Below are 23770 nucleotides of genomic sequence, written 5' to 3' on the forward strand. Positions count from 1 at the left end.
AAGGCCTGTAGCAAGGGATAAGAAAAAAGCATATGAGATAGTGATTCCTTCAGAGAGCACAGGACCAATATAAATGATCAGTAGAATGACTAGCCCAGAATAAATTCCATGGTGTCCAAAACTCTTCTACGGGATGTGTAGAAGGGGTAAAGCTAGCACATTTTGGACGCGCTAGCTTTACTCCTTATTCAGTAAGGGGTAGTAGCGCGTCCAAAATGCGCGTCCAACCCCCCCCCCCCCCCCCCGAACCTAACGCCCTATTAGGTATTCCCGCGAGATACAGAAAGCAAAATGTGCAGCAAGCTGCACATTTTACTTTCAGAAATTAGCGCCTACCCAAAGGTAGGCTCTAATTTCTCCGGGCACTGGGAAAGTGCACAGAAAAGGATGGCGATATTAAGTCGGAGGTCCTGAAAGTTAAAAAAAGTAAAAAAAAAATAGAAAAAAAATTTTGAAATAGGCCCGCAGCTCGTGGGTCGAAAACCGGATGCTCAATTTTGCCCCTAGAGTGGGGTGATTCCGTTGGCATCTAGTGAGCTCTCACTGGTCTTTTAAAATCTGGTAGAGTTAGCAGATATACAAATGAGAATTTTCAAGGCCGAGGCGGAGGAGGTTACCATGTAAACAGCGGTTCAACATGGGTCAGAGGGTAGATACAGGCTGCTACACCCGGGCAGAGTTCCCTTTCCTTTGAGCCGGGATTGGCTCCCCGGAATGGGTTGGCTCCTAGAGTGGAGCATGAGCCTTCAAAGCGTGGCGACCTGAAGCAGGGTCTCACTGTGAGCATGGTCTCACTGTGTTGTGTTTGCCACAGTTTAAGTACCTTGGAGATCTTTTCTTGTTCTGAACATGGGTCAACAGGTGGTAAGAGATAGGCTACAACAATCGGAAGAGTTCCCGTTCCTTTGAGCAGGAAAGGGCTCCCTGGAATGGGTTGGCCCATAGAGTGTATAATGGTACAAATTGTTAGGATTTAAGCATTTGCAAACAGATCATGACTTCATAAGCAAGACGGAGGAAGTTCTCTTCTCTGCCCTGAAACTAAAGAAAACTGTTTGTTTTATTTAAGGATACATGCTGTGAAGGATTGCTAGTTTGAATTGCCAGAGACTGAGGTTTCCCTTTGCAATGAGGGTTCAGCCGTTAGGACTGGACATAAGGCCTGGCCAGACAGGCACAGCACTGGAGGACAGAGGTCAAGCCTACATAGGGACATAAGGCCTGGACGGACAGGCACAGCATTTGAGTACAGAGGTCAATCCCACATAGTGACATAAGGCCTGGACGAACAGGCACAGCAGTCAAGGACAGAGGTGAATCCCACCTAGGGACATAAGACCTAGATGAACAGGCACAGCAGTCGAGGTCCAACCCTTGTAGGGACATAAGGCCTGGACGGACAGGCACAGCAGTCGAGAACATAGGTGAATCCCACCTAGGGACATAAGGCCTGGACAAACAGGCACAGCAGTTGTGGACAGAGGTCAAGCCCACCTAGGGACATAAGGCCTGGATGAACAGGCACAGCAGTCGAGGTCCAACCCTTGTAGGGACATAAGGCCTGGACGGACAGGCACAGCAGTCGAGAACAGAGGTGAATCCCACCTAGGGACATAAGGCCTGGACAAACAGGTACAGCAGTTGAGGACGGAGGTGAATCCCACCTAGGGACATAAGGCCTGGATGGACAGGCACAGCAGTCGAGGACAGAGGTGAATCCCACCTAGGGACATAAGGCCTGGACGAACAGGCACAGCAGTCGAGGACAGAGGTGAATCCCACCTAGGGACAAAATACCTGGACGGACAGGCACAGCAGTCGAGGACAGAGGTCAAACCCTTGTAGGGACATAAGGCCTGGACGAATAGGCAAAGCAATCAAGGTCAAACCCTTGTAGAGACATAAGGCCTGGACAAACAGGCACAGTAGTTGAGGACAGAGGTGAATCCCACCTAGGGACATAAGCCTGGACAAACAGGTACAGCAGTCGAGGACAGAGGTGAATCCCACCTAGGGACAAAAGACCTGGACGGACAGGCACAGCAGTCGAGGACAGAGGTCAAACCCTTGTAGGGACATAAGGCCTGGACGAACAGGCAAAGCAATCAAGGTCAAACCCTTGTAGAGACATAAGGCCTGGACAAACAGGCACAGTAGTTGAGGACAGAGGTGAATCCCACCTAGGGACATAAGCCTGGACAAACAGGCACAGCAGTTGAGGACAGAGGTCAAGCCCACATAGGGACATAAGGCATGGACAGACAGGCACAGCAATTTCTTTTATTTATTTATTTATTTATTTATATTCTGCTTTTTATGCTTTTCCAGCACTTCATAGTGGATTACACTCAGGTACTATAGGTATTTCCCTATCCCCAGAGGATTTACAATCTAATTCAAACTCTTGTAGGGACATAAGGCCTGGAAGGACAGGCACAGCAGTCGAGGACGGAGGTGAATCCCACCTAGGGACATAAGGCCTGGACAAACAGGCATAGCAGTTGAGGACAGAGGTCAAACCCTTGTAGGGACATAAGGCCTGGATGGACAGGCACAACAATTGAGGTCAAACCCTTGTAGGGACATAAGGCCTGGACGAACAGGCAAAGCAATCGAGGTCAAACCCTTGTAGGGACATAAGGCCTGGACAAACAGGCACAGCAGTTGAGGACAGAGGTCAAGCCCACATAGGGACATAAGGCATGGACAGACAGGCACAGCAATTTCTTTTTTTATTTATTTATTTATATTCCGCTTTTTATGCTTTTCCAGGTACTATAGGTACTATAGGTACTCAGGTACTATAGGTATTTGCCTATCCCCAGAGGGCTTACAATCTAATTCAAACCCTTGTAGGGACATAAGACCTGGAAGGACAGGCACAGCAGTCGAGGACAGAGGTGAATCCCACCTAGGGACATAAGGCCTGGACGAACAGGCACAGCAGTCGAGGACAGAGTCAATCCCACCTAGGGATATAATGCCTGGACAGACAGGCACAGCAGTCGAGGACAGAGGTCAAACCCTTGTAGGGACATAAGGCCTGGACGAACAGGCAAAGCAATCAAGGTAAAACCCTTGTAGGGACATAAGGCCTGGACAGACAGGCACAGCAATCGAGGTTAAACCCTTGTAGGGACATAAGGCCTGGACAGACAGGCACAGCAATACAGGACAGAGTCAATCCCACCTAGGGATATAAGGTCTGGATGGACAGGCACAGCAGTCAAGGACAGAGGTCAAACCCTTGTAGGGACATAAGGCCTGGACAGTGGATGGACAGGCACAACCTTTGAGGTCAGGCCCATGTAGGGATGTACAGCCTGGACAGTGGATGATCAGTGTTATTATTTGTGATAATTGTGGGTGAATCCTTGGGCCGGTAGCAGATGACCACACCCCCGGGGGAAGATCCCAAGAGGGACCACCGGTCAGGCTCAGAGGTGGGAGACAGACACACACTAGATCTTTTATTAGACTGTATAGTAAACCACCAGAAGTGGCAGTAGTGAGCTGGAAAAGCCCGGCTGGGCTGTAGTCCCTCAGGCACTGGAACAGCGATCCCAGGATGGCTGAGCTGTAGAGAAACTAGATATAGTGAGTAGGCAGGGTATGCAGAGTTCAGGAACAGAATCTTGATGGTAACACTCACACAATAGTCTCTTGGAGTAGCCCAGAGGCTGAAATGAAGTAGGCCCTCGAGGAGCGAGTACCTGGTTCCAGGGAAAGCTCTGAGAGAGAGATGGTAACTCACTGGTGTTGTAGGCAGTGGTGACTTCCTGGCAGAAGTAGTATTCGGAAGCAGGTCCGGGAACGTGGGCCCTCGAGGAACGAGTACCGGTCCCTGACTACGACCTGAAAAACAAGAGAGAGAGCGAGGACCCCGAGGACTTTACCCCTGGTAAAGTCCAAGGAGGCAGAGTAGCAAGGTATGCAGAGAGCGAATCCCATCCACAGTGATACCTGGAGGAATCTCCCTTGCTAACTCGAACAGCTAGCAAAAACGAAGACCTTAAATATCCGGGCTTGATGACGTCATCTCAGGGGTACGCCCCTGAGGTTCGCACCACTGTTGGTACTTGAGTCGGGGCCGCGCCGCGCATGCGCCCTTAGGCCTCAGGAGAACATGGCGGAAGGCAGCGTCTAGCCAGTCCGGGGATGCCGGAGGAGGTCAGCAAGATGTCGCCACGGCAGCCAAGCTTCCAACAACCAAAGAGAGAGTCCAAAAGAGGTAAGATGGGAGGAGTGGAGATGTTGGGCAGCGATGGTCGCAACAGTCAGGCACAGTGTTTGAGGTCAGGCCCTTGTAGGGATATACGGCCTGGTCAGTGGACGGTCAGGCACAGTGTTTCAGGTCAGGCCCTTGTAGGGACGTATGGCCTGGACAGTGGACAGTCAGGCACAGCGTTTCAGGTCAGGTACATGTGCTGCAGTGCTTATATTATCTGGAGCATAGGAGGCAGTTGGAGCTGCTGCAAGGCTTTCAATTGCTTTTATTCATCTTGCCATTCACAGGGAGAATTTGGAAACCCAAGGAAAGGCAGGTTTACTTTCAAAAACTCTAGCATTTCCATCAACTCTGGTGCCAGCCTTGAGCGATCAGGGCTCATGATATCCCCTGTCATTGAAAAGACATGTTCACTGGGCACACAGTTTGGTGGACATGACAGATATTGCTGAGCCACTTTGGCTAGGTGTGGCCAGACAGTGGACTTGTGTGCCCAATATGCCAGTGGATCTATCTGCATGTTCTCTATCGCTCTGAGAGATACCGTGTCACTGACAGCTGTGCTGGTGTCTCCTTTGCTTGGGTGGGCTGAGAGTCACTCATGCCAGCTGCTTTCTTTCTTGCCCATCACACAACAGATGAATCTTTATGGGCAACATGCCTTTGGCGTTCTGAAGTGTCACTGGCACAGTGCTGCTCCTGCTTGGGCTAGCAGCACAACTCTCTGAAGTGCCCGCTGTTTCCACCTCTGCTTCACGCTCCTATTCACGGACTTTTGCTAACAGCAGGTCCTTCACCAATAAGGGACAATCGTACTGTAGGGTGAGTTTCCCTTTCACACAGGGATCACAGACTGTGGCGAGCATGTATGTGTTCTGTTCTGTTAAAGGCCTTAATCTCTCTTCCACCTGCTGCTGCAAAACATCCAGACAATGCAGCACCTCAACTGTCATTCCCTCTTCCTGTTTAAAGGCCTCCAAATGTTCATCCAGGAGATTAACAATAGGGATGATGTCAGCCAAGTGGCACTTCTGAACTCAGCTCCTCCGTCACATCCTTGAAGGGCTGCAGGATTTTTACCAGCTGACTCATGACTAACCAGTCATGATGCCCTAGGGGATTCTTCACACCTATGTCCATTGTACCAGAAAGTTCATGAAGGGGTGTCTGCAGCTCCACTAACCTCTCCAGCATCATAAAGGTGGAATTCCACCGGGTGGCAATGTCTTGAATGAGACACTTGTGAGGCATCTCCAAATCAGTCTGTTTTTGTCGGAGAACCTGCCCCGCCTTCACACTTCTGTGGAAGTGCGCTGCTATGTTCCTGCACTTCTGTATTAACCTATGCGGGTATTCATTCTCTTCGTCATTGGAATCCAACCCCAGAGCTGACTTCACTGGCAGGTGCAGAGTATGTGTAAAACATCGGATGTTCTTAAAGTGCCTGTCGTTTATTGCTTTAACCATGTTTGCACCATTGTCTGTGACAAAGAACCCTGCCTAAGGATTCCTGTCTTGCTGGTGTAGTTGCCAGCCCTCCAGCATCTGTCTGATGCATGCTAGAATATTGGCTGCAATATGGGTCTGGTCCGTCAGGTGGGTATACAGTAAAGCCCACCTCCACCCTGATACTTGTTCAGTAATAGAGCTGCTGCCTGCCCCTGCCTCAGCCAGGTCCCACCAGTGCGCTGTCAGGGAGAGGTAAGAGTGTGCAGCATTCATGGCGGTCCAGATATCAAAGGTGAAATGCACTCTCCTCTCTGCCTTAGCTATCAGCACTTGCGATTGCGACACTGCTTGTACAGGCTGGGGATGGCCTTTCTGCTAAATGTGGTTCTGGAGGGGACTTTGGAATTTGGAATTATGACCTTCAGAAAACACTTGAAAACCACATTCTCCACTAACTGCAAGGGCTGGTCATCAAGGGCAATCATTTCCCCAATGCTCCTGGTTACAACCTTTGAGACTGCCTGCCTCCTACCCCAGGATAGCGTTACTGCACTCCACCCCATTTCCTCCATGGTGAGTTGTCGTTTCTGCCACATGTCAGGCGGTTGCTGGCCTGCCACCTGACTGCTAGAAGGGGATGAGGGCGTGGGCTGACTCTGCTGCTTTTGAATCACTTTACGCTGCTTGGAAGGGGTCCCCTGACTGGTACTGCCACCATACCCAGTTGACAGTACTCTTATTGGGTGTTGCCTCTTCATATGATGCGTCATGCCAAAATTAGATAGATGTCCCATTTGCTTGCCTCTGCTAATATCCCTGCCACAGTAATTACACTGATCAAAACGCGGGTCATCCGTCACTTTAAAGTGGCTCCAGTTCGCAGAAGTCTTTCGTGATCCTCCCTTCTCTAAAGTCTTGGGGATGGATGCTGGCACTGGAGCTGAAGTAGTGGGTGCACCCTGAGAAGCAATGCCAGGGGCCTCAGTCACCCTCTGTGCCTGCGCTGACTGCTCTTCCTCCTCCTCCTCCTCCTCATCAGTTTCATCTCTCCCCTGCTGCACTGAAGTGGAGGCTAAGACAGGACAAACAGATCCTCCTAAAGTGTCATCAGCTATTACTTCTTCCGTTTCTGATGAGAATCCCACATAAAATGATACTTTATCTGAATCAGAAGCAAATGGTGACTGTGCTACATTGTCATCGCTAAGTGTTAGTCGAGACTTCTGTCCCCCTGCTGCTTTTGGGTGTCGACATTTTGTCTGGCATGACTCAGCCTTCCCTTCCCTCACCTCCAAAACTACAGGATCAGAAACAGATGGTGGCGATGGCGATGCATAATGGTCAGATTTCATTTTTTTCTGGATGGAACTGCCTGCCCCTCCAAAGAGTTTAGATTGCGACAGGTCCCTTTTTAACTTTAATGGGGGAGTGGCACTAGTGCCTTTTAAAGTGCCTCCTCTGCCAGTCCCAATCACTCGACTACATCTGGCTTTCCCTGACATTATGGATTTAATGTCACTGCCTGGTGCCTACTGGCTGCCCAATGTCACAGTGCCTTGCTATGCACTAATGTACCGAGTGTGGTGTGCACACACACGCAACATGCTTGTAAGCACAAAAGAGGGAGACTGGGGATTTCACTGCACAGACTGTCCCAATAATAAAGTTCAGTCTGTTAAACTACCCACTGCCCACTGTCACAATGCCTTGCTATGCACTAATGTAACGTGTGTGATGTGCGCACACACACGCAGCTTACTTGTAAGCACAAAATAGGCAGACTGGGGATTTCACTGCACAGACTGTCCCAATAATAAAGTTCAGTCTGTTAAACTATCCGCTGCCCACTGTCACAGTGCCTTGCTATGCACTAATGTACCGAGTGTGGTGTGCACACACACGCAACATGCTTGTAAGCACAAAAGAGGGAGACTGGGGATTTCACTGCACAGACTGTCCCAATAATAAAGCTCAGTCTGTTAAACTACCCACTGCCCACTGTCACAATGCCTTGCTATGCACTAATGTAATGTGTGTGATGTGCGCACACACACGCAGCTTGCTTGTAAGCACAAAATAGGCAGACTGGGGATTTCACTGCACAGACTGTCCCAATAATAAAGTTCAGTCTGTTAAACTACCCACTGTCACAGTGCCTTGCTATGCATTAATGTAACGTGTGTGGTGTGCGCATACACACGCAGCTTGCTTGTAAGCACAAAAGAGGCAGACTGGGGATTTCACTGCACAGACTGTCCCAATAATAAAGTTCAGTCTGTTAAACTACCCGCTGCCCACTGTCACAGTGCCTTGCTATGCACTAATGTAACGTGTGTGGTGTGCGCACATACACGCAGCTTGCTTGTAAGCACAAAAGAGGCAGACTGGGGATTTCACTGCACAGACAGTACCAATAATAAAGTTCAGTCTGTTAAATTACCCAGTGCCCACTGTCACAGTGCCTTGCTATGCACTAATGTAACGTGTGTGGTGCACACACACACACAGCTTGCTTGTAAGTACAAAAGAGGGAGACAAGGGATTTCACTGCACAGACTGTCCCAATAATAAAGTTCAGTCTGCTAAACTGCCAGCCCACTGAAGCCCAGTGCACAGAGAGACTGAGTGAGTTGAATTAAACAAACTCAGTTTTACAAATCTGGAATTGTTGGCACAGCAGGAACATAAGAAATTGCCATGCTGGGTCAGACCAAGGGTCCATCAAGTCCAGCATCCTGTTTCCAACAGAGGCCATAAAATCGATGAAATATATTTTCCAATGGAAATTCTAGCAAAATTGAATATATCTCTCCCAGCCTCAACACCCAAATGGTGCTTGCTTGCAGCCTAGCCCAGAGACTGAATGAAACAAAATGGCACTGTTAGCAGCTTCCCTCCCTGGCACAGAGAGACCGTCTCAGATCACCTAAATAAACTGCTTAAAAAACAAACAGGGCACAGGCACTGCAGCCAAATAAAGAATAAATAGCTTTTTTTCCCTACTAACTAGCCTAGCTAGCAATTCAATAGATATTTCTGAACTCAGACTAGCTCTGAGTGCAGCCTGCTTCCACAGAGACCATCTCCCCACACCACCCCTGCAAAGAAAGTGTGTGGCACACCGCGTGCTTAAGTATATATAGTGCTGGGTCATCAGGAAAATCGTCACCGAGCACTGAATGACAACGCGATTGGCTGCATTCAGTGCATTTCACAAAATGTTATCGCTGATACGCTGCATTCCGGTATCCGTGCCAACCCGTCTGACCCTTTCCTGTGAGTCACTGATGACTCACAGGAAAGGGCTGGTTTTTGGCTCTGGATAGTGGATACACCGAAATGGCATCCTCCGATTGCAAATGGTGGTGAAGAAAAGGGCGCGCGCGCACTGCACGCTGTGCAACAAATGAAACGGATGATAAGTTATATCCGTGGGGAGTCGCGATACGTTTTGCTTCCCCACGAATATAATGAATAGGGATATATACGTTGCGGATTGCCAATACGTCGAAAACGAATCCACATCCCTACTGGATTTTTAAACTTGCTCACAGCAAGTTGCAGGAATGAGAAGAACAAAGCAGGACTTAGCAGCACTCTAGCTGGTGGGCCATGGCGACATGGACATCCCCTTTCTGACATATATGCCCTACAGCTTGTGAGCCCTGAGCATGCCCAAACTCCTGTCTGTCTCCAGCTGTGACCAGTCAGTCACCTAAAAGAGCAAGGAGCTGATTGGTGTGGCAGCCCAGAGCAGTGGCGTAGCCACGGGTGGGCCTGGGTGGGCAGGTGCCCACCCAACTTAGACCCAGGCCCACCCAACTGGCACCGGAACTGCAAGGCTGTCGCGGGATCCCATCCCCGCGACAGCAAACAAGAGAACCCACGCCTCGCGCGCCATCACGGCACACATGGGGAAGCGCTGCTGCGGCCGTATGGCCAACCGGTCTTCCTCTTCGGGGGGGGGGGGGGAGCGGAAGCGCCGCGCGCAGCTTCCGCTTCCTCCCCCCAATGCAGGGAGATCAGCTGCCTCTCCTGCTATCTTCGGACCAAACGGCCCGCCGAATTTCCTGTTTGGGGGTGGGGGAGCGGAAGCGCCCACAGCTTCCGCTTTCTCCCCCAAAGCAGGAAGATCAGCTGCTTCTCCTGCTGCCACCGGCCTCCTGCTATCTTCGGGCGTCGGGCCGTACTGCCCGCCGATCTTCCTGCTTGGGGGGGGGGGGGGGGAGGGAGGAAGCGGACGTTGTGCGCTGCGCTTCCGCTCCCCCCCCCCCGACAGGAAGTTCGGACGCCCGAAGATAGCAGGAGGCCGGTGGCAGCAGGAGAGGCAGCTGATCTTCCTGCTCTGGGGGAGAAAGCGGAAGCTGTGCACGTGCTTGAATGTGTATGTGTGGATGAGAATGGGAGTGTGTGTGGGTGAAAACTGGAGCCTGGGTGTGTATGTGGGTGAGAATGGAAGCTTGAATATGTGGGTGAATGGGAGCTCGAATGTGTGTATGTGTGGTTGAGAATGGGAGCCTGGGTTTGTGGGTGGGTGAGAATGGGAGCTTGAATGTGTGTATATATGGGTGAGAATGAGAGCCTGGGTTTGTGTGGGTGGGTGAGAATGGAAGCTTGAATATGTGGATAAGAATGGGTGCTTGAATGTGTGTATGTGTGGGTGAGAATAGTACCTTAAATGTGTATATGTATGGATGAGAATGGGAGCTTGAATATGTGTGGGTGAGACTGGGAGCATGGGTTTGTGGGTGAGAATGGGAGTCTGGGTTTATGTGTGTGGGTGAGAATGGGTGCCTGGATGTGCGTCTGTGTGTGCATAAGAATATAAGCCTGGGGAGGGGTGAGAAAGTGAGAACTTGAATGTGAGCTTGTGGGGGAGGGGGGGGAGAGCATATGAGAGTGAGAGCTTGAGTGTGTGAGAGGGAGTCTGTGAGAGAAAGCGTGTATGTGTGTGTGTGTGTGTGTGTGTGTGTGGAAGGGAAGAAGACAGTAATAGAAGAAAGACACTGAAAAGGAATTAGGAAATGAGCTATAAGGGAAAAAATGGGAAAAAGAGACCAGGACCAACGGATTAGAAAAATACAAAGATCAGACAACAAAGGTAAAAATATATATCTATATTTTGAGATGTTAGCAATCAACCTAATAAACGAAGGTTGACCGACGTGCCGCAAATGCGCAGTAGAGAGCAGCTCTACCGCGCATGCGAGCACGTCGGTCACAGTGTGCCTCTTAAAAATAAAAATGGCGCTGTAGGAGCGGCAGGAGCGGTGGCCCGAAGACCCGGAGCGGCGGGAGCGGCGGCGGCGGCACCGGCCCGAAGACCCGGAGCGGCGGCACCGGCCCGAAGACCCGGAGCGGCGGGAGCGGCAGCGGAGACCCGGAGCGGCGGGAGCGGCAGCGGCGGCCCGAAGAGCGGCGGCGGCGGCACCGGCCCGAAGACCCGGGCTGGAGCGGCGGCCCGAAGACCCGGAGCGGCAGGAGCGGCGGCCCGAAGACCCGGAGCGGCGGCGGCATGCGCGCGAGGGAGGGACAGACGGACGGAAGGAAGTCTGTCCCTCCCTCGCGCGCATGCCGCCGCCGCTCCGGGTCTTCGGGCCGCCGCTCCTGCCGCTCCCGCCGCTCCGGGTCTTCGGGCCGCCGCTCCTGCCGCTCCGGGTCTTCGGGCCGCCGCTGCCCCTCCCGCCGCTCCAGGTCTTCGGGCCGCCGCTCCGGGTCTTCGGCGCAGATCGACTGAGGGGAGGAGGGAGGGGGGGGGAGGAGTGACTGAGGGGAGGGGGGGAGAGAGGAGGGACTGAGGGGGAGGAGGGGGGAGGAGTGACTGAGGGGAAGAGGGAGGGGGAGGGAGGCGTGACTCTCAGGGGAGGAGGGAGGGAGGAAGTGACTGAAGGGGAGGGGGGAGAGAGGAGTGACGTCAGGGGAGGTAGGTGGGAGGGTTGGTGAGAGAGTAAGTAACTGGGTGGGAAGGGTGGGAGTGACTGAGGGGAGTGACTGGGGGTGAGGAGGAGATGGGAGTGACTAAGGGAGGGAGGAGGGGGGAGTGACCTGAGGGGAGGGAGGGAGGTGTGGGAGAGAGCACGGAGTGACTGAGGGGAGCAGAGAGTGAGGGGAGGTGGGAGGGGAGCATGAGGGGGAAGGAAATGATCCAAAAAAATGTTAATGTAGCCCGTTTTAACGGGTCTTAACGGCTTGTTTAAATATAAGCAACACAAACCGCTCTCCTCAAAATTTATGGACAGGTAGGAGCCGTGTATAAAATCGTAATAATAAGAAGGCTAAAGTACCACAAATCACCGTGAATTATGTTTGTATCATTAAGTAAACCTCATACTTAGGCGTAGATGTGAATGCTATGCTGCATAATTTGGCATTATTTATCAGTAAAAAAACAACTAGTAGACCTGCATGCCTACAGCCCACCCATGTTAACCTTGTGCCCACCCAAAAAATCAATTCTGGCTACGCCACTGGCCCAGAGCTAGAGGTACATAAGATAAGAACAAAAGATATGTCATATTGGGTCAGACCAAGAGTCCATCAACCCAGTATTTATATGTACAACTTTTCAAGCAATTGCCAGGGATAATTTGGAATCTTTTAACTCAATCTGTTCTTTACTTCTTGCCTTTATTGGAACCTCTCTTTTGGGATGCTCTAACTCTCCTGTTTGTTAGTATCCATCGCAGATATTTCCTTCTGAACAATGCACTTCTAAGTGACTGTCAGCTTTCCCCCATGTTCTGGTTTAAAAGTTGTTCTGTCTCCTTTTTAAATGTGAGCACCAGCAGCTTGGCTCCACTCTAGTTAAGGTGGAGCCCATCCTTCAGAATAGGCTTCTCTTCTTCAAAATTTGGCCAGTTTGAAACAAAACTAAAGCTCTCTTCCCTGCTCTATCGTCTCATCCATACATTGAGAATCTGGAATGCTGCCTGCCTCTGGGGTCCTGCACGTGGAATGGGGAGCATTTCATCCTATGCTATCCTGGATTTTAACTTTCTACCGAAAAACTAAATGTTGCTTCCAGAATATTTTAGCCTTGCAGTTTTCTTCTATCCTTCCGAGCTTTCATTTTCCGTTATCTGTAGCTTCCCTCCCATTTTTTTAACCATTCCCATTTAGCCCATCCATTGCAGCACAAAGTTTGATCAAGGACCAGAATTCACAGTTCTGTCTGAAACCTAGTATATGCATACACCCCAAATCTGGCTAGGAGAAGCCTTCAAGAAAAAAACAAAACACCTTAAGTCCCTTCTTCTACGAGGCTTATACCACAACAGGGTCTTATGCACTGGCCACAAGGACAGAACTAAAGTTAATAAGGAGAGCCAGTGCCTGCTGGACAGTGATGTTGTCAGGCGCTGATGGACTGACCTCAACCAAGCTGCAAAACAGAGGAAAGAAAGAGACAAAAGAAATCCTCTATCAGAGCAGAGCTCAAGCCTTCCTGCTCAAGAAAATCTTCATGAGTACTTCCTGGATTAGAAAACACAGAAGATGTGTATAGATGGGGAAGGCAGTGAAGCTTGAAGATCGCATTGACTAGAGAGAGAATAGACTGCATTTTAGACTTGAGGTAATGGGAGAGAGGGGAAATTGCTCTCAGCACTATTGGAGCCAGGCAAACTCATCGTGGCACTCTGGCTGCTGTAGCCTGTTTGCATGTGAGAGACAGTTGTTTAATCTTATGTTTGGCTGGACTTAAGGGGCCCTATATTTAAAGTTATCCGGCCACATGTGGCTGGATAACTTAATTTTAACTGGCTATATTCAAAGCAATATAGCTGGTTAAGTGGCTTTAGTGTGACAACAACAACAACAAAAAAATGTGGCACAGCTCCAGCAGCCCAAATCCCTGAGCCCTACCTAATATAGAGGTCCATATTCAAATACATTTAACTAGCTATCTCAGAAGTTAACCAGCTAAATTAATATTTGGGCACATATCCGGCCAAATTCTAGCTGGCTAATAAGTAAAGCGGCTAGAATTTAGCTGGATAAATTAGGGGCATTCTGGGGGCATAACTGGGAGGAGCTGAGTTGGCCGGGTGACTTAGCCATCTAAGTCTGGTAGGGCAAAAGTGCTGTCCTAAAATTAGCCGGCTAAATTTAAGATATCTGGCTATATTTTAATAGTGCGGCTGCACATCTGAAAAGTTTCCAAAAAGGGGTGGGGCGTGGGCATGACCTGAGCAGGGCATGGGCATTTCGGGGCCTGGCCAAGAGACGTGCACATAAATACTTACGCGCTGTGGTGTGCGCCGAGGTCCCCTGCCACATAAATTTACTTCTGCTATGGATGACGTACAAGTTATAAAAGGGTCAAGCCATTTCTGAGGGGCCTAATGGGTCTGGGGTAACTGAGGGGAGTATAGGCTATCAAACCAGGGGGGTTTGGAGGACTTAGCTGTTAACTGGGTGAGCTGCTAAACTGACAATGGCACAGGCGCCTGCCCCTTTTAAAAAAACCCAGCTAATGTGGTAGAACTAGAAGCAGGATTTGTATGCCCACTAGGAATCTGGCACCCATGTGTGCGTGGCCAGGCTATTTTATAACTTGCGTGCATATACAGTGTGCAAGCAAGTTATAAAATGGCCACGTCCCTGGGTGCACGCCAATGTGCGCCCGCGTGCCAGTCTGAAAGTTATCATCCCTTATTTTTAGGAAATATGTTAGGACTGTTTTTTAAAGAAGTTTTTAATGTAAACCTATAATGCCAAGTATTTTCTTGTATGAGCTGTAAGTCTTTGTGTTACAAGGATATGCATGTACAGTACATGATTGTTACCCACACTGGACAATTTTATTGGAAAATGCAGTCTGTAAGATTTTAAAAAAAATAAAGTAATCATCATCACTGTCAAAGAATATCTATCCATAACCTATTCGTGTTTAATGCAATGAGCAAGTAATCACTAATGTAATTATTTACTTTTCTAAAGCAATCTTAACTACGATGACTAACAGACATTTTATACCATTTATTTATTTGATTTGGGTCTGCTTCTTTTCAGGGACTTCAAAAATAATAATCCACCAATTTTTCCCTCAGTATCCTATGTTCTTGACAGATGTGTATCAGTTTATTATTTCACTTGTGTCTGTTAGGAGAAACTGGATTGATGCCAGTAGCTATAAGGTGTTTCCTCTGGATCTCTGACCTCTATCACCCCTGGGAGAAGAGGGCAAGATAGCTGCCAAGGTCACTCTATGCAATCCTGCCTGTCTAGGACATAGCTTCATTAAGGGTGCTGTTTGATCAGAGCAAGTGATAAAACCTAAGGAAACATAGACCCAAAATGTTATAGCAGGCAAAGAGCGATAAGAGAAATTCAGTTGTCATTCCTATGACTCTTAAATGGTTCAGCACATTATTTAGGGGACTTTTACTCTCCATATCTCATTATCACTTGCCTCTCCCAGCTTCCTGTCCATGTACTCCTGGCAATGCTAGGGAAGGCTATTAGAGATTTTAACCCTCTTCACCGCAGCATTCTTTCCCCTAAGATTCATTTTGCTATTTAAACAAAAATCTGTTTTACTGTATCATAGCTAGGCAACTCTAGCACTGGTACTGGAGTACTACAAACAGGTCTAGTTTTCATCATATCCACAATGAATATGCATGAGGTGAATTTGTGGATATCCTGAAACCAGACCTGTTTGTGACATTCCAGGACCAGAGTTGCCTATCCTTGTATTATTTTCAAAGGGATGTCATGTCCATTTTATTAAAAATATCTAATTTATTTGGCAGAGAGACTAGCATAGTGGTTATAGCAGGGCTTCCCAAACCTGTCCTGGGACCCCACAGCCAGTCGGGTTTTCAGATTATCCACAATGAATATGCATGAGATACATTTGCATACCATGGAGACTCTGTATATGCAAATGTATCTCATGCATATTCATTGTGGATATCCTGAATGCCCGACTGGCTGTGGGATCCCCAGGACAGGTTTGGGAAGCCTAGGTTATAGTAATTGATTAGCAACCAGGAAACCAGAGTTGAAATCCTGCTTCTCCTACTGATATTTGTTTAGACTAGAGGTTTCAACCCAGTTCTCGGGACACACCCATCCAGTCAGGTTTTCAGGATATCCATAGTGAATATGCGTGAGATATATTTGAACACACACTGCCTCAGTTCTATGTACATCTATCTCATGCATCTTCATTAGAAATATCTTGAAAACCTGACCAATTTGTGGCCCTTAGGACTGGAAGTAAATACCAAGTGACTTTGGTTCTATTTAGTAGGCCAGAGATTTGCAACCAAGTCTTCGGAATACACCAAACCAGACAGGTTTTCAGGATATCTACAATGAATATGTACAAGATAGATTTATATACAGTAGGGGTGTGAATCGTGTGATCGATCGTCTTAACGATCGATTTTGGCTGGGGGGGGAGGGAAATCTGATCGTCGTGGTTTTTTTTTTTTGTTAAATCGTTAAAAATCGTAAATCGGGGGAGGGCGGGAAAACTGGCACACCAAAACAACCCTAAAACCCACCCCGAACCTTTAAAACAAATCCCCCACCCCTCCCGAAACCCCCCCAAAATGTTTTAAATTACCTGGGGTCCAGTGGGGGGGGTCCCAGCGCGATCTCCCGTGATCTCCCGCTCTCGGGCCACGGCTGCGTTGAGAAATGGAGCCGGTGGCCCTTTGCCCTTATCATGTGACAGGGCAAAGGTAGCGCCGGCGCCATTTTGGTTCCTGGCTCCCGACGTCACACGTGCAGGAGATCGCTCCCGGACCCCCGCTGGACCCCCAGGGACTTTTGGCCAGCTTGGTGGGGGCCTCCTGACCCCCACAAGACTTGCCAAAAGTCCAGCGGGGGTCCGGGAGCGACTTCCTGCACGTGGGCCGTATTGCCAATCTTCAAAATGGCGCCGGCGCTACCTTTGCCCTCACTATGTCGAAGCGCCTGGAGAGTGGATGACTCCACCGAGTCCATGGCCTTGGCAACCTGTTGCGCAGGAGGTGCACCCTTGGGCCAAGGTGGGATTGACTCTACCCCCAGGGCAAGCCCTATGTGTCCCCACCGTCGGCAGATGGAGCTGGCTGATTGATGGAGGCTGTATAGCGCCTATACAGTAAAATGGATTGCGCTTCATGGACGTGCCATGGATGCGCGTTGGACGCAGCTTGCATTTGCATGCCATTTAAATACAGTATCGAGCAGTATGTGATCCAGACTGTGCGTGCGGCAAACGCGGGTGCACCCGGCACTAACGCATCTCTTTCTACCGCACCTTACTGTATTGGCCTGTTAGTATGGGAAGCCTTATGTTCTTATGTTCAGTCCTTGCAGGCTAATGCCTCTGCCTTCTTCTGGCCCATATGGACAATTCATCTGCAAACACTTTCCACCAGTCCAATATGAAAGACAATCTGCAAATGTCCCGTGAATCTCCAGAGACCCAGTAATTTAAGAAACTTTCAGAGTCTCTGGGCAATACTCAAAGAGTTCCCAGGTATGACTATTGAAGAGTAAAATTAAGAAAATATAAATGTTCTTTCAGTCAGCACCCCTTTGTTGCTTGCTGAGAGTAAATTCCCAGTCACTATTCTAGGAATAGTTGACATACTTTTTGAGAGTATCCTATCCTACAGTGTACAGCTTCTTGCTTGGACCTTTTTATCATTTTATCTTCTGCCCAAGTAGTGCTATATGGGTTGTCAGGCAGAGATTTCAACAGTAGGTGACGCTGTGAGAAACCTTATAACCTAATAACAGCGCACACTGTTGCAGAAGTAATGATGAAGGCTAATTAGTTACTTATCAATTCATAGACTTTCCCCGGGCAAAGGCACCCCATGGGAAAAGCACCAATCTAATCTATTCATTTCAACAGCAGCAGCAGCAGAAAGAAAACATTTCTCTGTTTCTGAATGGAAAAGCCAGATGTTCACAGAAAAAGTTTTGGAACAAATTAAAAAAAGAACTCTACAAACAATACCCTAAAGACAGCATTAGTAGAGAATTAGTGAAAATGTATTGAGAGAGTGGTGCTAAAATCATAAATTCAATTTACAGAGCTTGATTAATGATTATATCTTAGTGGTAATGCTAAATAATTTTACTATTGAATTAAAGCAGTGTAAGGTATAGCATGGCAACTCAAAATTCATTCTATGGTCTAACAAAGCGGGGGATAAAATGAAGAAGAAATAGAACTACAATGCATATTGTAGCTGGGCAAAGCATATATTCATGGATCCCTACCAGCCACTTCAGTGTAAAAACAGTTATGCATTTTTAAAGCAGAGAGAATCTCAATGCAAATTCCTCACTGCTCAAGTGCTGAAGTGAAATGTCTAGGTTGAAAGAACATTGTACAAATGTCACCGTTGTGTGAGTTTCTTCACTCCGAAGGACATCAAATCTTCACAAGAGTGCATTGTTCTGTTCGTACGACTCACTCTGCATGTCAAAGTGGCCCCTAACCCCTACACTACTACCTAAACTTCACCTCGAGTTACTAGGTGGGCTCCTATAGTAGCATAAATAGCTAACTACTACACAGCCTTCATAGATAGTCTCTCTCTCATGATTGTGGTGTTAATGTACTTTGTGGTAATACCTGTGCTACAATAACACCCATTGTAATAAATAAGCTATTACCATAAAACACACCCCTCTTCCTATCACATGCAATATTTTGATGAATCTAGCCCAAACTGTGCAAGGCTCCTGAGCTAAACTCACTTAGGGCAGAGTCTGGGTTTAAGATGCCAACAGGCCTCTCTATATATGGAAGTTTCAGGTCAGCAGCAATGCACCAACCAGGACTGGAACAATCCAAGAAATTGAGAAAGCCAAAGTCACTTGGGTGAATGTATCCCAAAGATACAGGCCACTTGGAGTCTTCAGTAAAGGCCCAGGGTTCTTTAGCCAGGTCCTAGAGCAAGAAATTTGATAGCAAGATGTTCTATAATAAGATCCTGTAGCAAGAGGAATGGACAACCTTTTCATTGCTAAGAATACCTCCTTGTTTCCAGTAACCATTTTTCGAGGCCTATCCAGTCCTGGGATCTATTCATCAAAATGCTTTCTCCTGCCTCTCAAGCTTTTCATGTATCACCAGGTTGGCCCAATTAGGGCTTTGGTCCTCCCCCAAGAGTGGCTTCTTGTTCAAGTCTTGTTAGGAAATCACTCTTACAACCCCCTCCTATGGGTGATCTCCAGATGGCCAGGGTTTGGCTTTTGGGAGTACTGTCTGCAAACGGCATGGATTAATGCCAAGATGTGGATATTCTCCACAGGCTCCAGGATCATTATTTTGGACATAGCTTTTCAGTCTATGAAATACATTAGTTTGTTCTGGGTTCTATTTAAATCATCATGAAATGGGGGAGGGGAGGGTAGTGGGAGCAAACAAGACATCACAAGGGGCCCCCTTGAAGAAGCTGAGTGATGTCACTGTGGCAAAGCTGAACTTGTGATTGTGATAGACATTTTGGGGGAGGCAGAGCACCATTGCACTGCAACCAGTGCAATGGAAACTAGACTGCCACTAGCCCATTTTAGTCAGAGTAATCCCCTTACTATCTTTCACATTTAACATGGATCATACTCTGCACTGGAAGAATGATTCTCCATTTGTTAATACTAATAAACATGAACCATCTGAGTGAAAAATTCAAAAGCATAGAAAAAGATCCTACCCTGATAACCACAGCAACAGTGTCAAAAAACAATCCAACAAAACCTTAGCAGATTTGTATTAGATGACCATCATAGAAAAGTGCAAGGACTGCTAAGGAATCACCTGTTATGGTTATTGATGTTTGGGTGGATCCTTGGATACTGTGGCAGCTGACCACGCCCATGGGGGGGCAGTCCCGTGAGGGACCACGGTGTCAGGCTAGACTCTGGACACACAAACACAGATTGAATCTTTATTTAAACAGTTTTGGAAACCACCAGAGGTGGCAGTAGTTTAGTGGCAGCACTAAAGCCGGTCCGGTGACGCCGGAGAGGTCAGCAGACAGACGCCGCAGCAGCCAGTAGTCTGAGGTGAGTGGGAGGAGCCGCAAGAAGAGTAAGGTAGGCTGGGCGAAGCCGTCGTAGACCGACAGTCGCAACATCACCTTATATCTCAAGTTCTATTCTGCACCTATAAATTATAGGTCATGAAGAGCTTAGGCTAATGTTCAAACAATTTTTTTCAATCATATTTTTTTTTTTAATTTATACTTTATTAATCATTACAAACAATATTGACAGCAATATCCGCTTGTCTAAACAGAAGGTACAGGAGTTCACAATACAAGAAAGCAATATAATATACTTGGTAATACCCTGTTATAAAGAAAATAGAGTCTGGTTGATTACTTTCTGAGCAATATCACAGAAATATCTAAATAGTAATAAAGGTGCATTATACTAACATACCTTAGACTAGGATGTAGTGACAGGTAATTTTGCATCAAGAAAACTTCTTAACTCACTTGGTTCTAAGAACACAAACCTTTCCTGTTGGTATTTCACCACACATTTACATGGGTAGTATATAGTACACAAGGCTCCTATTGCCTTTACTTCCTGAACCATTTGTAGGAAAATTTTTCTACGGACTTGAGTTGTCCTAGTAATGTCAGGGAAGGTCCACATTTTTTGACCAAGGAATAACATTTCTCTATTTTTTAAACACAACTTAAGTATCTTATCTCTGTCTGTGGACTTCAGAAATTTGACACACAAGGTGCCTCTAAATTCAACTTGTTCAGTCATAGACTGTTCCAGGAAAGTTGTTAAATTACTTGATGATATCTGTTGTATTTTCTGTGAACTATTCTCAATTCTTTTTCTCCCCATTGCTATAAAATATATTTTCTCAAGCTTTGGTATCTCTCCTTCTGTTAATTTCAAATTTTCTTTCATAAAGTTCTTAAACTGTTCAAAGGAAGATATTAGTTTTACATTTGGGAAGTTTAATAATCTTATATTATTATATCTTATTTGATTTTCAATCATTTCTAATTTTCTGTTATTTAACATCTCACCTTGGATTAGACCTGTCTGGATTTTTTCAACTTGAATACACCTATTCTCTAATTTACTCAATTTCTCTTCATGATTTACAACTGATGGTTCAATTTTTGAGATCTGATTTTGCGTACCTATAATAGTTGCATTTAAATTTAGAATAATGGTCTTCAAATCTGTTAGGGTAGACCAAATAGTTTCTAGAGTAACTGGTTGTGTCTGAGACACACTGGAGTTGTCCAAAATGTTCACCAATCCTTGAGGACAAGCTTTGCTTCTCACTTCGGAGGCCTCTGCCCCCCCTCCACTCCCCTCAGGTGTTGATGTCGAGGGTACACCATTTTGTTTAGTGTTCCCCAGACTAAAATGTCTACTCACTTCTTCCTCCAAAATTCCTTCAATAGGGCTGGCTTCCTTTAACCCTGTGGGTTGGTTATCCTCGACCAAATTTGGTGGTAGTGAAAGACTAGGGGGTAGAGGAGTCTTAGGTTCCCCGGGGCTTAGCGAGATATTAAAGTCCAGTGGTGCTTGTGTTTGCTCTCCACCCACACCAATGCCTGGAAACATACCCGGAGTTTCTGCACCAAGCCGCGTGAAAAAATTCCCAATATTTGGTTGTATAGGAAGACTAGATATTGGGGTTGAAGGTTCCCCTCTAACCTTTCCTTTTCTTTTGGTATGCGGCATCGTGTATATAGGAAATATGATAACAAATATTGGAATCTTCACGCAAATGTAACACTCACCAACCAGACTCAACGGCAGCTGCTGGAAAAGAGACTCCTTCCACCTGTCCGCCGAATCCAGACGAAGCCGGACAAAGCCGCGCGCGCCCCTTAGGCGCGCGCGGCTTTGGCGGCGCGCCGGCGGCGGCGGTGCGCCGGTTAGACGCTGATTTTATGTGTGTCTGTTCCTCCCCTCAGCGTCGCAAGAGGCCAGGAGCGGGGCGAATCAGGTGGAGTCTCTGGTTCCTGTCCAGGCAAGTCTCTAGTCCCGAGCAGCTGCGGCTGTTCACCGCAGTGAAGCCGATTTTATGTGCGTCTGTTCCTCCCCTCAGCGTCGCAAGAGGCCAGGAGCGGGGCGAATCAGGTGGAGTCTCTGGTTCCTGTCCAGGCAAGTCTCTAGTCCTGAGCAGCTGCCTTCAATCATATTTTCACTGCGGCTACGATGTTCAATAAGATGTATCCTGAGAGGATGAGATTTACATCCTATATAAATTTTGTAATAAGGACATTGTACCCATGGCTTGAGATATAAGGTGATTTCTTTTACATACTGGATCCCCCTCCCAGGTTTTCCTTACAGTCCACCTTCTTGCATTCACCAGGGGAATATAATGCCCATACAATATTCATTGTGGATATCCTGAATACCAGATCTGTTTGTGAAACTCCAAGACTGCAGTTGTCTACTCTTGCACTAGAGGCATCTTGTTCTATATTTTAGGGGCAGAACAGCTGAATGCATGCATGTTAGTCTAGATGAAGTCAGTGGTGGGAAGGACAGAATTGCCTATTGAGAAGTTTGAAAATACCTCGTATAGGTGAGCAGAATTTGAGAAAGATATGTGTAACCCCATCAGGATGGCCGCTAACCACTGATGGGGCCATAAAAGTATTTAATGTCTCTTCAGGGCTATCTCTTACATTCTCTTTCTCCTCCAGGGTCAGGATTCTTTGTTGGTGAGGAGAAAGGCTTATCTTTCATGGCCCAGAGTGACAGGGGTGACATTTTACTCTCTTTTCCTGGGACAGGTATAGTTTTTCCTTCACTGTGTGTGTTTTAGGTGGCAAATAACACACTGGAGCCACTGATTGAGAGTACAAAAATAAAGTATTTCCTGATGGGTAATCAGATGAAAAATGAACTCAGTCCTCAGTTCCACAGATGAAATCTTACATTACAGTTTTTCCCTCTATCTGTATATGGGTCTTTATTGCAGGGAAAGGGAAGCGTCCACCCCCCAAGGCTTGGCTAAGTGAAGTTCCCAGGCTGAGCAGGAAAAACCTCTTCCAATACCAGCAAATGAGGATAAAATAGTCTATTGCACAGAGAGTCAAAATTCCTCTCTCTCCCCAGGGGCAAAGACTCCAGATGGGTGTCCTCAAAGGTCTCAGATTGATCTTACTCACAGTTAGATGATCTTCTATGTTCTCTTTCCCTCATACTCAAATCCATGATGGAAGGGATCTTTTCTGGAACATGCAACTCTGGATGATCCCCAGAAGGGTAGGAAAATACTTTCCTCTCTGATCTGCAACCAAAAAAACCCTTTCTCAGGTCACCATTATACCTCCTTCCTCAACAGTATAATGAGACAGGTCTTCCTACACTGGGCACCTTAGACACAGGACTCCCTGTGCCCTGGATCCACTAGATACCCGGAGCTCTCACAAGGCTCCTACCACAAAAATTCAAAATTCCAAAAAATAACCCAGAGGAAAGCCCCATGCAACCAGTTAGTAGACTGGTAGGAACCACCTCCTGACCTTGCTTAGGATTCCCAGGCAGGATTTTCCTGGATCCTCCAAGTAGGCCTGAAAATTCAATGAAACAAATGCTCCTTACTGCCACCTAACTCTCCAAAAACCTAAAAGCATTGCCCACAGACTCTCAGTAGAGAGGGAATAGTGCTTATAAAACCTATCTAGGGGATGGCCACTCCAACACCCTCAAAGGGAGAGGCTTCATCCCCTAATTATTATCCTCACTGTCCCTAGCTGAAGGAAGAAACTAGGGCATATGTAATGAGCCCGAGGAGTCAATTACATATGCAAGGGCCAGTTGATTCACACATTTGAAAGCAAAGTGTTTTAAATTTTATCTTCCTCTCAATCAGGAGCCAGAGTAGGTGATGCAAAATTGGCTTTGCATGATCAATGGATTTGGCCGCTAGCTGCCATGCTCTGCAAAAGTAGGAGGCATTTGAAATTGTATTGTGCAATGCCATGGAATAGAGAGTTAGCAATGTCAGTATGTAATGCTCGTTGGATCTTACATCTAACTGACTGGCAGAAATGTTCAAGTTTCTAAATATCTCATAAACATGTCACCCATCTACAAAATCTATTTTGTGGCAGATTTGTTATGTGAAAA

The 23770-nt window shown here is 47.3% G+C and overlaps 1 protein-coding gene across 1 annotated transcript; it reads right to left on the reverse strand.

Annotated features, from left to right (window-relative positions):
• Positions 1-19887: 19887 nt before the first annotated feature.
• LOC115093257 lies at positions 19888-22930 on the reverse strand. The gene is made up of 2 exons (XM_029604928.1): positions 22807-22930; positions 19888-21860 (listed from the first exon to the last, which is right to left on the reverse strand). The coding sequence occupies exon 2, from the start codon at positions 21359-21361 to the stop codon at positions 20087-20089; it is 1275 nt and encodes a 424-aa protein (XP_029460788.1). The 5' UTR covers positions 21362-21860; positions 22807-22930; the 3' UTR covers positions 19888-20086.
• Positions 22931-23770: the final 840 nt, after the last annotated feature.

This window comes from Rhinatrema bivittatum, chromosome 6 (genome assembly GCF_901001135.1).
Source record: "Rhinatrema bivittatum chromosome 6, aRhiBiv1.1, whole genome shotgun sequence".
NCBI classification, from domain to species: domain Eukaryota; kingdom Metazoa; phylum Chordata; class Amphibia; order Gymnophiona; family Rhinatrematidae; genus Rhinatrema; species Rhinatrema bivittatum.